This window comes from Elaeis guineensis, chromosome 10 (genome assembly GCF_000442705.2).
Source record: "Elaeis guineensis isolate ETL-2024a chromosome 10, EG11, whole genome shotgun sequence".
NCBI classification, from domain to species: Eukaryota; Viridiplantae; Streptophyta; class Magnoliopsida; order Arecales; family Arecaceae; genus Elaeis; species Elaeis guineensis.
The window spans coordinates 29045572-29061578 of NC_026002.2; the positions used below are offsets into that span (position 1 = coordinate 29045572).

A 16007-nucleotide genomic window follows, 5' to 3' on the forward strand; every position below is an offset into this window, starting at 1 on the left:
CGATTATTTCCCCTAATAACTTTAACAACCAAAACTAATGAATATTAACATAAAAACTAATGGCATCACCGTGAATTAAATTAATAAAGCATGCACTTAATTTTTTTAATTAACTCGTCAAACAGGCTATTCTATTCAACCGGGGCTCCACACGTCGTACCGTTAATGGAGCCGACACGTCATCAAACATCATCCATATCGCTGGGGGAGGGGCGTCATCTTTATTTTATTTTATTATTAAAAAGAAAAAAAAATGGGGTCGGGAATGGATGACCGTTGCCTTCCTTTTTGTTTTTTTTCCTCTCTCCTTTCTTTTTCGGTTCCGAGCGAGATAGAGAGACAGCGGCGAGATGGGCGGCGGCGGTGGGGAGTCGTCGGCGGCGGCGTCTCCGAACGGGAAGAGGGGGAGAGATCCGGAGGATGAGGTCTACCTCGACAACTTCCATGCCCACAAGCGTTATCTCAGTGAGGTTGGTTAGTTTCTTGTTGCCGAATCTTCTTTTTTGGGAAAGAAAATATGTGTTTTCTTTTTCTTTATGGTTTCTCGTTCTTTAATAGTGGCAGTGGAATTTTACTTATTTGATGAAGAACCAGGAAAAAAAAAATCCTTTTCCCGTTTTGCTTTCTATTCTTGAGTTTTATTTATTTACAAAAAAAAAGGTCTCAGTTTTGCTCATATTCTTATGGAAAATGTTGGAAGAGATCGTTATTCATGTTTAAAATAGATTCTGGGTTTTTTCTTCTTCTAGAAAATGGATTTTGTTGGTGTAAAACGATTATATTTCTTTGCTTGGATATTTGTTATTCTGCAACCAGTAAATATCTTTGTTTTTTATGGTTTTGAGTTTTGTTTGATTGATGGGTTTTCTATGAATGGGTGAAAATTTGATCTTTGGTAGATTATAAAGCTGTGGCCTTAAGTGCTTATAGGTTTGTTCTCAGTTCTCTGTCGACCATGCTTCACTATTTTGGTTTTCAAAGTTCATTTTTCTTGATGTGGAATATATTCTCTGAATGATGTAAGAGAAAAAACTTGATGGCTTTTTTATTAATTCCCTTCTATTTTCTATATGAGTTTTCTCGGTTACTTCCAAGTGATCATGTTTTAGACCTGATACTCTGTAACTATCAAGTATTTATATTTGATTTGGTGGGTCATGATTGGCTATTTTGTTGTGGTTTAGATAATGGCTTCCAGTCTGAATGGATTATCAGTGGGGGATTCCTTCCCCGAGAATCTTATGGAATCCCCAGCAAGATCTGAAAATATCTGTTGCCCCAGGTATGTTTAATATTTTATGCTTCTAGATACTTGGTTCGCTATTGTATATACTTAGTTCGCTATTGTATATTCTTTTCCATACCCAGGCTTTCAAGTCCAATAAGATATATGAAAGAATATCTTAACATTATCCCTTACTTTATGAATGGTAGAGACTTTTGACTGTCTTAGCCAGTGCATGAGAATTAGATGTAATACAATGATAAAGTCAGCATATATAATACGAGTGTACAACAAGAATATATACTATAATTTCATGGAAGCTGTTAATTAAACAGTCAAACATCTTCTTCCTTGATATTTTTATTCGACATGGTAACAAACATACAGAAATAAGGTGTAGGCTACCATTCTTATCCTTTTCTCCATCATGTGAACAAGTGTTGTGATGTGCATAAACATCTTTCTCTGTTTTCTTTCCTTTTTTTTGTTCACTTTTGATGTATAATTTATTTCATCTCCATTTACTCACCTTAGTCATTTTCTTTGCTCTTCAAGTTGCAAATCAAATGCTAGGTCCATTGCTTAATCCTAAAGTCCAAACTATAACCACAGTATGTTCCCAATTTCTTGTGTCCATCCTTCCCTTCATGACATCAAGAATTTCATTCCGGCCAAGCCCCGAGATATAACGGATTAAAAATCTCGGCCCCTATTTTCTTGGCAAACATAAATCAATATTTTTCTTGATACCAGCCAAGAAGTATAAACATTTTGGCTGATATTTTTCAAGCACCTTTTCTACTTCCTTAAGTAGGTCATTTAACTAATAAATTTCAAAATCAATACCTAAAAAGAGTTGCTAATCTTGTATTTACAACATTGGCCAGCATCAATATCTTGGTCCTAAAATATTGGTTGAGGTTTCTGAAAACTTTGGATCTTTGCACCATTCATCTTGGCTGAGAAAAACAGGGTATTGAGTCCATCTCGGTCTTGGTCATCTACCGATATGACCAACAAATCAGTTTTCGAAAGCCTTGTTTGTTGTTAAAGCAATGCTCGCAGTGGATTTAATCTGGCTTATCCAAAAGGAGGAAGAGATGGAAAATAAGAAGGGCATGTGAGTGTGCATATTGTTTGGTGGAAATGGAATGGACTTTTGGGTCCAAATGAAGCCATGGGATTTGATGGATTCATGTGTGCGCCTCCCTGATTCTTCAGATTGAAGAGAGCCATGTACCACCAAGGGAGACTGTTGAGTGGGAGGCATTCTGATGTATAGGTGCTTTTGTGAGAACGGACTGCATTAGAGAGACACAGAGGAAGAGGAAGTGAGATAAAGACCTTTCAGTTTAGGATTTGCTTAAGTGTTTTATATAAACAATGATATTTGTGTTCCCTAGTTGGTGTTGTTTTCAATATGAGGACTGTTAGGGCTATTTATAGGGTTTTCTGGAGGGTAGAAATAAGTTTAGCATTTGGACACAAACCCTGAAATTCCAAGTCCAAGCCAGCCCAAAAATCTTCCATGCCTTAATTTCCTGTCCCAAGCTCAGCATAAGCCTTGAATCTTGGTTCCAGGCTTGAATTTTTTTTTCTTTTTTTCTTTTTTTTTCCAAATCAAGTCTTTAGGTGGATTGGGCCTGCCTTGTCCATTATCACTGCTAATGGACCTACACAGCCATTGTTTATTTGACATGATGACAATTAGATCGTCGATGACTTGGGTAGCAAGAGTGGTTGGATTCTGGGTGGGAGAAGAATTGATAACTGCTTTGATCATGTTTCTTCAAGGAAGTTGACAATCTTATCTTATATCTGTGTTTGATTTTAGGCCATCTTAGGAAAGCCTGAATGATTATTTTAAGGAACAATTTATTGGTTATGAACATGATTGGTTGCTTACATATCTCACTGGAATGCATTTTCAATTTGCATATAATGAGAAAATGGATGGCTTTATCAACCATGGTTGTGGTTAAATACCCAACAACATGAGATATTTGGTAAGAGTACCTAAATAGGAGGTCAAAAGAATGGAACATTAATTAATTAAAGCATTGTGGAATCAAAATTCAGAACTACTAATATTAACAGCTGATATCTAAAAGTTTGGCAAGGTAATTAGCTGATCAGTTTTCAGTTTCATCTAAATGGATTTGGGAGCGTTATTCTCATTTATAGCATTTCTTTGTCATGGTAAAAGATGCCGAGAGGCTAGCTGTTTGAATAGTTAAGAAAGGTGATTGACTATATTGGCCATAGAAACACACGCACACACATATTGAATGCAAGTGCTTCTAGATTAATATGGGGAAAAAGATCAGGCAGATGTATAGCCATTTCTACTAAAGTGAAGGTGCAGAATATATTCTGTCAAAAAATAATGTGACCACCCATATCATACCATCTGACAGCTTTCTGCATATCTACTTGCATGTTGCGGGGTTCTGTATTGTGTGTCAGCCAGTACCTGTTCTTGTATCACTATGATATATTTGGTGGTTGTCATGCATTAGTAATTTGTCATGTTAGGTTCGATTTTCCATCTTTGCCCCTTAGACCTATCTGAAAGTCATTAAACAAGCTACAGAGACTAGAATTGAAGGATGCCTATAGATTTTGGTGTTCTCTGAAGAAACATTAAATTCTTAAATAAATCCATGGATCAATGTTCCAATCATAGATAAGGTTTAGGAATTTAAAATGTGTTTTCCCTTCTTTTCACCTAAAATTTCCACCTCTATAAAGTAACCTGATGTGATGCCATCCAAATTGTTTGTGAAACATTATTGTTTGATGGGTTATTTACAGATGCCTTAAAAATATGTACGTTAAGTATTTATTACTATGAGATAAAGTCAAATGTATTAATGAGATTTCATAGTCAAATGCTTGCTCTTTGTTATTGTTTTGGACTATTCATTTCTATGCATTGTTAATTCTGTTGGTTTGGGTTAGATTTCTTAAGTGATATAACTTCATGTTTTATACATCATGTTCATCAACAATAATACTGTGTTTAATTTTGTTTAATAAGCTTTACAGCAGGGTCAGATTTTTTTTTTTTTTTTGTTAACTTTGAAAGATTTCTACCTCCTACTAGTGAGCAACTTAATTTCTGCAGATCTTTTACTTCTTTTGGCATATGTTCGACAATGTTTTGTATGTCTTTTGTCAGCATGATATTATATGGTGTGTATATGATGACAGCCCTTGATTAGACATGAAGAGCGATGCTCTTACCCTTGGCTTGTGATTCATAGGGAGCCCCAATTGATGAAAGGGTACCTCACATTCTTTACAGAATATCCTTATTATGGGCTACAGTGTGTCTAACTTGGAGAACGTAAGAACCATCTCAAGATTCTCTCTTTTATTAATGGTGACCATCTCACTAGTTAGGCTTTGAAAGGCCATGACAAAGATGAGAGAAATTTTAAGCACCATGTGTTTGTGCAAAGCAAAAGGTATGATGATGCAAAAAATTTTGATATTTGTTGATGAAATTAGTTGCATAATGATCTCAATGTTGGTTTACATTTATAAGATCATATGCTTTATCAGCTTTATGATAAAGCATTATGTTTTCGGGTAAAATCTCATTGGACACCTGGTTTTATAAGTCGGAAGGATGAGTAGTAAAGATGGCTTATTCACATAATCTTTGCATTGTTAAGAAAAAATTTACTTCATTCGGTCAAATGAGAAATTATGATGATTACCAAGCACATGGATGAAGCTTAATAGTCATCCCATGGGGAGTAAAATAATGGAGAAATTATTTCAGATGATACTTGCTAGAGTCCGGAGGACTCGTTGAGGAACGGGCTCCTATTTGCTTATGTCTGAAATAAGTAAATTTGTAGTTATTATAATGGAATAGATTATAGTTATTATGCTGGCTTGAAATGTAAGGCTTGTTTCTAGTTACAAGAACTGAGGCAATCATGTTGACTTGCAAGTCCCAAAGAGTCAAATTTTTGCAACCCACTGTTTTGTTTGTCTGAAAAGACATGTTTTGGGGAAAATTGTTTGGTTGCATTTGTCTTCAAAAAGGTAGACTTGGGGTGTGAAGTTGTGGTGGCAGTTAGCTTTTTGGTATTTCTTTCTATGCTCGTTACAGATTTTATTTTGTTGCTTAATGGTCGGTCCAAATTGCGTACAGTTATTGATTATAGATTTTTCTTTTTTTTTTTTGGGGGGGGGGGGGGGGTAGAAATGTTGCCCATCAAGCTCGGTAAGCATGCAATCTTTTTCCCTCTTGTTTGTTCTTAATATGTTTATAGGCAATTCTTTAAGGACCAAGGTTTGGTTAAGTTTGGTCAATATATGATTTTGCTGAAGCAGATGTTATTAAGGTTTTCAAGAAAAGCTTCAATCTTACTTACAGTGATGGACCATTTGGACCATGCTAATTTTATGTTATCTACTGTTAAAATTTGTGTCCTAAAGTTTTCAGGAAAAGCTTCAATCTTACTTATGATGATGGACCATTTTGACTACATTAATTATATATCATCTTGTTTTGTTAGACCTCAACACAAGCGGAATGCAGTTACAGTAGCTCTCACCCCCCCTCCTCCCACCCACACACACAAACACAACTACTCTCTCTCTCTCTTTTTTATGTATAGTTTCAGTAGCTTTGTATAAATCTTTGCACATATGAGTGATGGCCTCTACTTTCAGGGATGAGATTGCCGCACAGTACTCTCCAATGTCAGAAGATTCAGATGATCCTCGGTACTTTGAGACCCTATTAAACACCATCACAACCCAATCTGATGTCATGAATAGCTCTACCAGTCCAGTTTCTCCTCACAGGCATCAGAAACCAACAATGTTCTCTTCTTCCAATCCCTACCCTCTTCCTAGTTGCACCCTTGCCTCTGTTGTCTGCTCCCATCCACGCCACCGGGGATCAGACTCAGAAGGTCGGTTTCCATCTTCACCAAATGATGTGTGTCACACAGCAGACCTCAGACGGGCTGCGCTGTTGAGATCAGTGCAGATGAGAGCACAGCCACATTGCCCACCTGCATGTGCATTACCATTTAGTAGTGGGCAAGAGAATATCCAGAGTGTAGAAGAGGAAGAAGACCGGTCCTTCTCATGTATTAAGACTATGGATGATGAAACCAGTTATCAAATCTCAGAACCTGAAGCAGACTTCATTGAGGATTGTTCATCAGTGGAGGCTCTCTTAGAGACCGAACTTGGACAAGAGTAAGCATCATATGGTATTATGCATGGATTTTTATTTTTTGTGTGGTATGGAAAACTTATTGGGGAAAAAAAAAGAAAAAAAAGGTATATTGGAAAAGAAGCCACTGAAGGAGAATTTTTAAAGAGTATGTGGAAGACTTTATCAGAAAAGAAAAGAAAAGTATATGGAAGAGAAGCCTGAAGGAGAATGGTGTTGTAGAATAGGATCAACCGTTCAGCTTGTTCCCTGAGATGATGCAGAGATTGCTCCTTGTACATTTGGAGGTGCATTGAACCTCTTTTTTTTTTTTCTTTTTTTTTTTAATTATTCTATTGCACACTTGTTAAGTCTGGAACGAAAGGATTTGGAGGGTTTTTGAACTTCGCTGGACATGTGAAAAAATTATATCCATATTTGTTTTAAACAGGAATGGATAGTTGGATGCATATCAAATACTGATATTATGGGTACAAATATCAACGTAAGTTAGACAGTTAAACTTTGTGATCATAAATTCAAAGATATCACCAAATAAAAGGTTAATTAAGTTAGTAACACATTATCATGGGTGTTTGTTTCTCTTGGAAGTTCATGAGTGCTGTATAGGATTAAATAGAGTTACAAATCGAATCAGATATTCAGATGCAAATCAAATAATTATCTATTTATATTCATATCTATTTTTTTTTATAGATATAAATAAGGATTGTATTTTAGTCAAATACTAAAATTTATATTTATATAAAAATAGATCTGGATGGATTTTATTTAATTCACTTTTACCTTTAGATGGAGATTGTTAAAATTGCTCTACAAACAGGAACTAGGACAGGATTTCTTTTATGAGGTGCCAACTATCGTCTAAAATTCAGATCACAAGTCATTTCTAATATCTTTGAGCAAACTATTCAGATTTGTTGTATAGGTTTTACTGTTTCGAATACATTGAGGCTGTCAAATGTTCTTGGGTGGTTCATTTACGAATTTGGTGGCAATTCTATTTATTTACTATCATTATTTTTTAGATTTTGTTAAAATTTATTTAGGGCTATCAATAGAAGTATTAAGTTAGCATGAGCTGATTACCTACTGCATCTGAAAGTGTATCACTTGTCGTTGGCGTTAGGCTGCACCAGATACTACTAGTACCTTTTGATGGGCACACGGCCTGCTCCAATCTGAAGCATTTCAAACGGGTCTGTTACCTGGATTTTGAGCCTGGCAAACTGGACTGGCCCTGAAACATGAGCCTAGCTACCGAGCCTGAGCCCAGTCTGGGCCCAATCCTCCTCTATTTTCCTCCTGCTCTGTCCTCCCCTGCTCGTCCCCTTTGCCCCCCACTCTCCCCTTTTTCCTTCCATATAGCACATTTTTCTAAATTAAAAAAAAAAAAAAAACCCTAAACCAATGGAGGAGGAAAGAGGTCCGACAGCAAAGCATCAGATCCCTAATAAATATCAAGCTCGGGCCTAAGAAATAGGCCCGACAGCCAGGACAGGCCGAGCTTAGATTTGCCTCAATTTTGTTGTATTTTGGGCCGAACAGCATCTGTACCCAGCCAGACCCGCCCAATGAACAGGTTTAGCTATCTTCACCAGGATGGCATGTTGTCTCCTCAAGATGAGAGTGAAAGTAGTATAGATAATATCTGTTTGGATTTATTTTCGTATCCAAATCAATTCGAAGATAGATAAAGATTTGATGATCTTATTAATATCTATATCCGTATCTATATCCATCAAAGAAAAATAAAAATAGATATAAATAGATAACTATCCAATCTATATTGAGATATATGAATTTATGTATAATTTTATATAATTTTATATAGTACTTATTATTTTTTTAAAAAATATATAAGCATATAATTTGATTTATCATCTATTTAATAATACCTTTGATTCTATAGTCATAAAATTTAATTATTTAACTTATATCTATAATTATATCTATATTTTTTATATCTGAATTATATTTTTTAAAAAAATATAGATATAAATTTTTATATATAAATTTTTATATTTAAATAATATTTTTATTTATATTTGTCAGATAAAAAAATATATTTTTTGATATATCGATATCCAATTGGTATCTTAGGAGCGGTGCTTGGGCGGGTACAATCTTTTATTTTATGTACAACATACGGCCAAGGTTGAAAATAGATGGAGGTGGAAATTTAATTAATAGCACCGGTGATAAAGTTAGGATTGTGCATATTTTTTTTATTTTTTTGAAGAAAAATTCTTTGTGTATCACAGGTGGTGTAGAAAATTCAATATGAAACACATCACTTTATATGATTGATCCATGTAGCCATCATTTTTTAATACGTATTTAATACCTACAGTATCATTTTTTTGTTTAAATATTTTATATGATGAAAATATCCTTATTTTTTGAAAAAAATTAGTACTATCAAAATGTGCTTACTCGACCCGGCCCAACCCAGCCCAGAAGGGCCTAAAATTTGATGGGCTGGGACAGGCTAGGCTCAGCCAAAAAATAGAGCCCGGCCCAGCCAAAAAATGGAATGCAATATAGCTGGCCCAGCCCAGCCCTTTAAGGGCCGTGGGTCGGGCCAGACCAGCCCATGGGCTTTGAACCTCAAATGACTGAAACGAGAAGCGAGATGGAGAGAGACCGAACTCTGATCCTAGAGCTTAAAGCGAGATGGAGAGAGACCGAACTCTAGTCCTGGAGCCAGAAGCGAGATGGAGAGAGACCGAGAGAGGTAGAGAGCTTGAGAGGGGAAGAGCCTCGAGCGGTCGAGCCTAGAGTGGAAAGAGATCGAGAGAGCCTGAGAGGAGGTCGGAGGTGGCGCGGATCTAACTCAGAGAGGGGAGAGATCAAGAGAGCTCGAGGAGGAGCCATCGCCGGATTTGACTCGAAGGTGGCAGCACCGACGACAAAGAGGAGGGACATCATCTGGAGGTTGGATGGAGGGGCGTCCGTCGGCAGAAAGGAGGAGAGGCCCGGAGGAGGAGGGAGATGATCTGGAGGTTGGATGGAGAGGCGTCCGTTGGCGGAAAGGAAGAAGGGCTCGGAGGAGGAGGGGGATCATCCAGAGGTTGAATGGAGAGGTGTCGGTTGGTGGAAGGGAGGAGGGGCTGGCATATCTTGATTCATGATCGGATTCGAAGGTCGAAGGCAGCGACACCAACGACGAGGAGCGGGAGGGGCCGAAAGGGAGAGGAACTGGTGGAGGCGGTCGTCTTGCTACTCTGCAGTGGCGGCCGACGATGTGAGGCAACGAGGCTTAGGATTAAAAAACTAAGAGGGTCACAAGGAATCAAGGATTAGAAACCTAATAGGATTTTTTTTTTAATTTTTTTTTTAAGTTTTCATGGCCTACCTGGACTAGCCCAGCCTAACCCATATTAACCCTTGGGCTGATGTGGGGTGGGCCAAACAGGTCCGGTTGTTATTTGGGCTATTTATATGGCAGCCCAGTCCATCCAATTTACAGGATTAGGCCGGATCGGTCCTGTGGGTCAAGTCCATTTTAATAGTCTCAAAAAAAATTATGACATCCTGTAGCATACTATAATTTCTTATATGCAGGATGTCATAATATAGCTCAAGAAATTATGATATCCTGTAGTATATTATGACATTTGGCGTCAAATTATGATTTCTTACATGCAAGATGTCATAATATGACCCACGATATCATAATATTAGCCCAGAATGTCATCATATAGAAGGGACATTTTTATCCAATAACTTTCCGACGTACATTTAATATCTGCAGTTACCGTTTTTTCATTTAAAAATTTTTAATGATAAAAATATTTATATTTTTTTTAAAAAAATTATTATTCAATGATATATTAAGATATTCTACGTCAAAATTATGATATCTTCGATGCAGGATATGATAATATGAATATGAGATGTTATAATTTTTTTTTTAAAAAAATATTTTCATCATTCAAAATTTTTAAATAAAAAAATAAAATTATAAATATTAAATATATATTAAAAAATAATAATTACATAAATAAATCATATAAAACGATGCATTTTGCAGTCCACAGAATTTCCTTCTTTCGAGTGATACCTAGCAATGAAGGGCTTTAGATGCAGGGCAGCAAAAGGAGCGGCGGGAAAACCGTGGGCAAAGAGAGCTGCGACGTGAAAGTACTGACAGCTTAAGGTAATGATTATTTATGTGCAATACTTTCGCATGTAAGTTTAGAAATCTCATAGTGCCAACCCCAGCAACATCAGATGATATACGTGTCAACGAGTTATGAAGAATACATACATTTTCTTAGTAACGTAAAGTATCAGGTCGGGTCTTTCCTTTTTTTTAAAAAAAATTAATAACTTGGTTCGATCGACTATAGTGAAGATAAAACTGTTTGGATATTTCACCGTCATCAATTGAATTAACAGAAGTGTGCATATATAAGTCCCACTAAGACATTAATATTACAAACCAAAGCGTCTCTTTTAACTTTTTCTCCTAAACTGCACTTCTTACTCAGTATTGTCTACCGCACATGCTGTTAAGTGTTCATCCCGACTTGCAAGGCTCTGGGGTCTGCTTCACTACCTGTGGAAGCCCGAGATGGCACCAGGATGACAACAATCTTCCAAAATATTTTCCATTACACAACACAAACTTCTAAGACCACTGGCAAATACCACAATTGCTCAATCACAATTGGTTATTCAACGCAAATTCCCCTCCCCCCCAAGAGCAAAGATCCAGCGTGACAACAATCTTCAATAATAGTTCCATTGCACAACAGAAACTTCTAACACCACTTGCAAATACCAAAATGGCTCAATCACTATAGTTTGCAAAGATCCAAGCTATTCAATGAGAATTTCCCTCCTTTTATTTCCTTTTACTTGATCACCTGCTTCATGCGGAAAAATTATAGTTTGCACTGCATGCACCAACATGACCATGCATGCCACGAATCACCGAGCATATTCCTGCGGGCCAATCACCGAAATGAGCCGACAATGAATAGAACCCACACAATAATGTGTCTCGATGATTAGATGCATGCATGACCACATTATGCATGCGGTGTAGGGTATAATTTCTCCTGCACATGTTACCACTACATTTCTCCCTCTAATATTGCCGCCAACATTATCTTGATTCTTGCAGGAGATGAAATAAACATTTAAACAAGTTGTATGAGCAAGTCATCTAAACTTTCTTTCAGCACCTACCAGCAGTCCTGCATCTCCATGACCATTTTAGTATCCACAAATGGAATAATTCAGTGAGAACCAAAGAAAAGCTCAATTCAAGAAACAGATAAATCGCCATAGTATGCACAAGCTGGACCCTGTGAACAACCTTTGCAAGAGTAAGATGGCCAGAGGCCTTAAAAACTTGAAACCAAGTTGATGAGGTTCTTGCCTGCAAAATCAGGCTCTTGACACCATCCCTTAAAAGGAATTATACATCATTAGGAGGCATAACGACCATATTCTTATCTTCTTCAATCGGGTCCAGCCCCAATTCATCAGAGGAAGAGGTTCTTGAATTTGCCGTTTGCAAGCTGGCATAGCCCATTGTATGCTAAGGTATCTGCAAGAGAGAACCTTTTTGAGACGGCAAAACAACAGGAGGAAAAAGGGAAAAAAAAGGATGAAGACATAACTCATATGCGAAGAGGATGATCCATAGTGCAAGCAAAGTTTTACTTTTGGCCAATTTCTATTGCCACAACAGCAAATTTTAACCAAATAGATACTAGTTCTGACCAAAGTATCTGATCCAATCTGCAGCATAAAAAGGAAATTTCCTTCTTTTATTTTAAAACTTATGACAGTACCTAGCTCCTTGCTTATCTCCCTCAAGCAAGAACAATTTGGAAAAAGATGTAGTCCAAAAAAAAAAAAAAAATCAATGCCCCAGTCAAGGATGAAGATGTTAGATTGATCTAACAGTTGTTGATTTCGAAAGAAGGGGATATGTTACAGGGACCAATGGAGAATTAACTAATTCATAGTCTAATCTCAATAAATGAATGCAACATGAAGGAGACCTTTGTATCAGTTAATTTTAAAGAAACAATTTGATTGGGACTAAGAAAAAAGATTCCCCAACCACCATGGAAGAATGGCACCTTGTTGATTTTCATAAAAGAATTCAATATATGGAAGAAAGGGAACTAGTAAGATTAACAGTTGGCCATTTCTCTTTTCCTTGCCCCCCTGCTCTTTCGATAATCAACCTATACTCATTTCTTATCCCAATCAGATATGTGGAAAATGTAACTAGAAATGATGAACAACAATGCTATTGAACCAAAACTTTGAAGGTTTAAGAAGCGCAAAAGGATGATAAAGAGGAAGACAGCACAATAAAATACTAAATGAGTTCAAAGTAAAATACCAAATGTATCACCAAAGTCAGTGCAAATTTCCGCACGAACTGATTGATTGCCATCAGCAATACCAATAACCTCCACAAAATGTGACGGAGGGAAGGCCTGAGAAACCTTCACGGTTAACTGATGCCCATCAGTTGATTTCCCTATGATGACCCCACCTTCATTTCGCATCACTTCAACCACCGCTCGGACTCTCCGACCCTGGTACATCTTCAGAAGCTCTGCATTCACAAAAACTGCGGGGCTAGATGTATCCATTATCTGCAAAGCATGTTAGGCAGAATTAAAAAAACTTCAAACTTCAGGTATTAATCTTTGATGCTCAACAATTATTCATATCAAATGGTTAATTCTTCTATATCAGTAACTTTAACTTGCTTTCTGTAATATATTTACTAACAATTAAGAAAAAAGTGAATAAAACACCAACATAGACAAACTAGCTTGCAGAGAAATAGCTAAAGCAAAGGACAGAGAAAAACACAGCGTTAGCAAGAAAGCACTCTCAGCTGAAATGATGAAATCTTTACCCAAGCACTAAGAGTGTAAGCAAATAACCAACATTTGATAGCTGTTCATAGCGAATATTTAAGAGCTAATCATAATGGTTCCTTTGTGACGCAACTAGATTAACGTTCCTATTCATTACCAGATTGTGTGCTGACCCTCTGTTGCGATGCATACAATATCACCACAAAATTTGATAACCTTGACAAGACCTATATGGCAATTGTCACTCCATCATAGACAAATTATTGTCAGATTATCTAAAGACCACGATACTTATCCTAGCTAATATTTCACTCCAACACCCGAATCATGAAGACAATAATGAAACATTATGATTAAGCACCATAACCATATAAAACAAACTTGAGATATTGCCTCATAAAATTTACCGGTATACTATCAGTATCAACAAACTGCAAAGAGGAGTTACAATGTCCTGAACATTTCAACAGGCTCACAGAAGCGTTTTAAGACAAGCAATTTGATAATCTAAAATCATGTAGGATCATCAAGATCATCATGTTGAGTACACAGATTGGCTGCTCTTACAAATGCAAGATTAACCTCTACCAAATCAGTATTTGCATTAAAAACATGAGGCAGAATCAACTAGTCTACTGCAAGGTTTAAATAAAGTTGACATCGCCTGAGAAGAACCCCTCAGAAACCACTAGCATTCAAATGCATATCGTTTTTCTTGGCCATCATAAGTTGTCATAAGAGCAAATGATGGGCAATGATGGTAAAATAATGCAATTATTTGATTGTTTCGCTGTTCAGAAAATAAAATACTCTTTCCGAACTGATATGCAGATTTTTGAGAAAAGGATGAGCAGTAATAATACCATGATTAGAATATAAGAAAAAAATTGTTTCAAGTGGGAGAACACCGAAAATATCCAAAAATAGCTACTATTCATGCAACATAACAACCACTGTAATGGAACGGGATAACAGCTAAATCATATTACCTATCATGAACATATACAAAGTAACGCATAATGGCCGTCATTTTAAGCCATGTTTCATAGGCAACTTACAATGTCTTTGAACAGTACGATCAAGAAAACTATCACGTATAGATCTTTTTCATCTAAACTCTTGACGTCGGAGTATTTAATCCAATGAAACAACAGTAACATTTCCTGTTCTTATACCACAATGAATGCTAAAATTGACCAAAAAAAAAAAGAGGAAAAAAAGGGAGCAGTTTGGGCACATCATACCAAACATATGGCTCCAAACCAGCGATAAAACAAAGCAAAGAAGAAAGATCCATAAGATACTGATATAAAATTTAGGGATTGTAAATTTTTTTAAATTTTTTCACGGAGAGAAGAAGAGACGCTCAAATCTCAATCGAAGACAATGATTAGAAGTCTAAAATGCGAGAGAAACGATTCGATACCGTAAAGATCAGTCGAAACCCTCGAGTGGCGATCGGAAGAAGAGAAAGGAGAAGGGTTTCGTTGGACTTGGGGTTCGGGAATTGGCGCCGAGAATGCGTATACGGCATTTAATACTGAAGGTCTTTGCTTTTCATCTTTTCCTCTTTTTCGCGCCGGTTGGTCTACTGCAGTATGGGGTTTGGCGCCGTAACATGGTCCTTCGCTCGGTCGCCCACCAGATCCACACCGAGGCATCAAGATGCGCTGCCGTTTGATGACGGAACTCAAGCCAGAGTTAATTACCTCGCTTGTATATATGTCTTTTTGAGTTACTTTGTTCTTTTATCAGGTTATTATTGCTCGCATGATAAGTAATATTGGAGTCATACATCGTTCATAGGCAGCAATTCTAAAACTGCTGTGCGATGACTGAAATAAAGAATGGAGGTGACAATCTGTTCCTTTGACAACTCTACTCAATTGTAGTCATGTTCCCTAAGATATTTTGAGTCCATCTTCGTTTAATATAGTTTAAACTATTAGAGGTATACCATTAGCAGTTTGGTTCAGTATCCAATCGTATCATTAATTTATCAATTGCTTGTTGATTTTCTCGGGCCGAAATCACTTCGAGCCCTTTTTCCCTAAATTGGATGATGCGGAACTCACCTAAGCTCCAATCAAGAGATCGACACGGGCTACCCCTATTCCGGATTGAGTTGGGATGCTCATCTGCGGTCAACCAAACAGCCATTTAGAGGTTTATCTGAAGATTAATCAGACGGTTGGAGGATAAGCTGGTACGTCGGTCTGTCTTTTGTTTAGCTAATGATCTCTAGTTTTATCTCGTTCCTCGAGCTTTCTTAAGTTGGCAACATCCATTTTAAAGTTTCACATGTGCAGAGAGAGAACCAAAAAAAGGAAGGGGCATGAGGAAGGGGATTTTTTTCAGTTGTTATTAATTGTTTGAAATTCATCTCACAATCTCTCTCAGATATTGGTATTCTGGAAGATACAAACCATTTATGTTTTCAGTTGTCAGTTTGTTCCTTCATTCATGCAGAGAGATTGCAATCAGGTTGCACATTCCTTAATCCAACATCCAATTAAATCCAAACTTATCAATTCCTATGTGCAAACACCAATTAAATCCAAACTAAATCCCAGGCCGGATTGTATTTAACACTGATTAAACCTAAACTTAATCCAACTTCCTATAACTTAAACCTCCAATCTAACCGGTAAAAACCAGGATATTCAGGATGCTCCGGTCCAGGAGACATCAGGTGACCCGAATGCTATTCTGA

At 36.9% G+C, this 16007-nt stretch overlaps 2 protein-coding genes across 3 annotated transcripts; one reads left to right on the plus strand and one right to left on the minus strand.

Moving 5' to 3' along the window:
* Positions 1-279: 279 nt before the first annotated feature.
* On the plus strand, positions 280-6814 carry LOC105052577 (uncharacterized). 2 transcript variants are annotated; one of them, XM_010933428.4, is made up of 3 exons: positions 280-474; positions 1185-1282; positions 5918-6814. In XM_010933428.4, the coding sequence occupies exons 1-3, from the start codon at positions 421-423 to the stop codon at positions 6456-6458; spliced, it is 693 nt and encodes a 230-aa protein (XP_010931730.1). In that variant the 5' UTR covers positions 280-420; the 3' UTR covers positions 6459-6814. The 2 variants fall into 2 exon arrangements, with proteins under 2 accessions (XP_010931730.1, XP_010931729.1); XM_010933427.3 differs by having other exon boundaries at positions 282-470.
* A 4849-nt stretch (positions 6815-11663) lies between these two features.
* On the minus strand, positions 11664-14936 carry LOC105052578 (replication protein A 14 kDa subunit). The gene is made up of 3 exons (XM_010933430.4): positions 14721-14936; positions 12805-13063; positions 11664-11994 (listed from the first exon to the last, which is right to left on the minus strand). Exons 1-3 carry the CDS (start codon positions 14826-14828, stop codon positions 11930-11932), a joined length of 432 nt encoding a protein of 143 aa, XP_010931732.1. The 5' UTR covers positions 14829-14936; the 3' UTR covers positions 11664-11929.
* Between the last annotated feature and the right edge of the window lie 1071 nt (positions 14937-16007).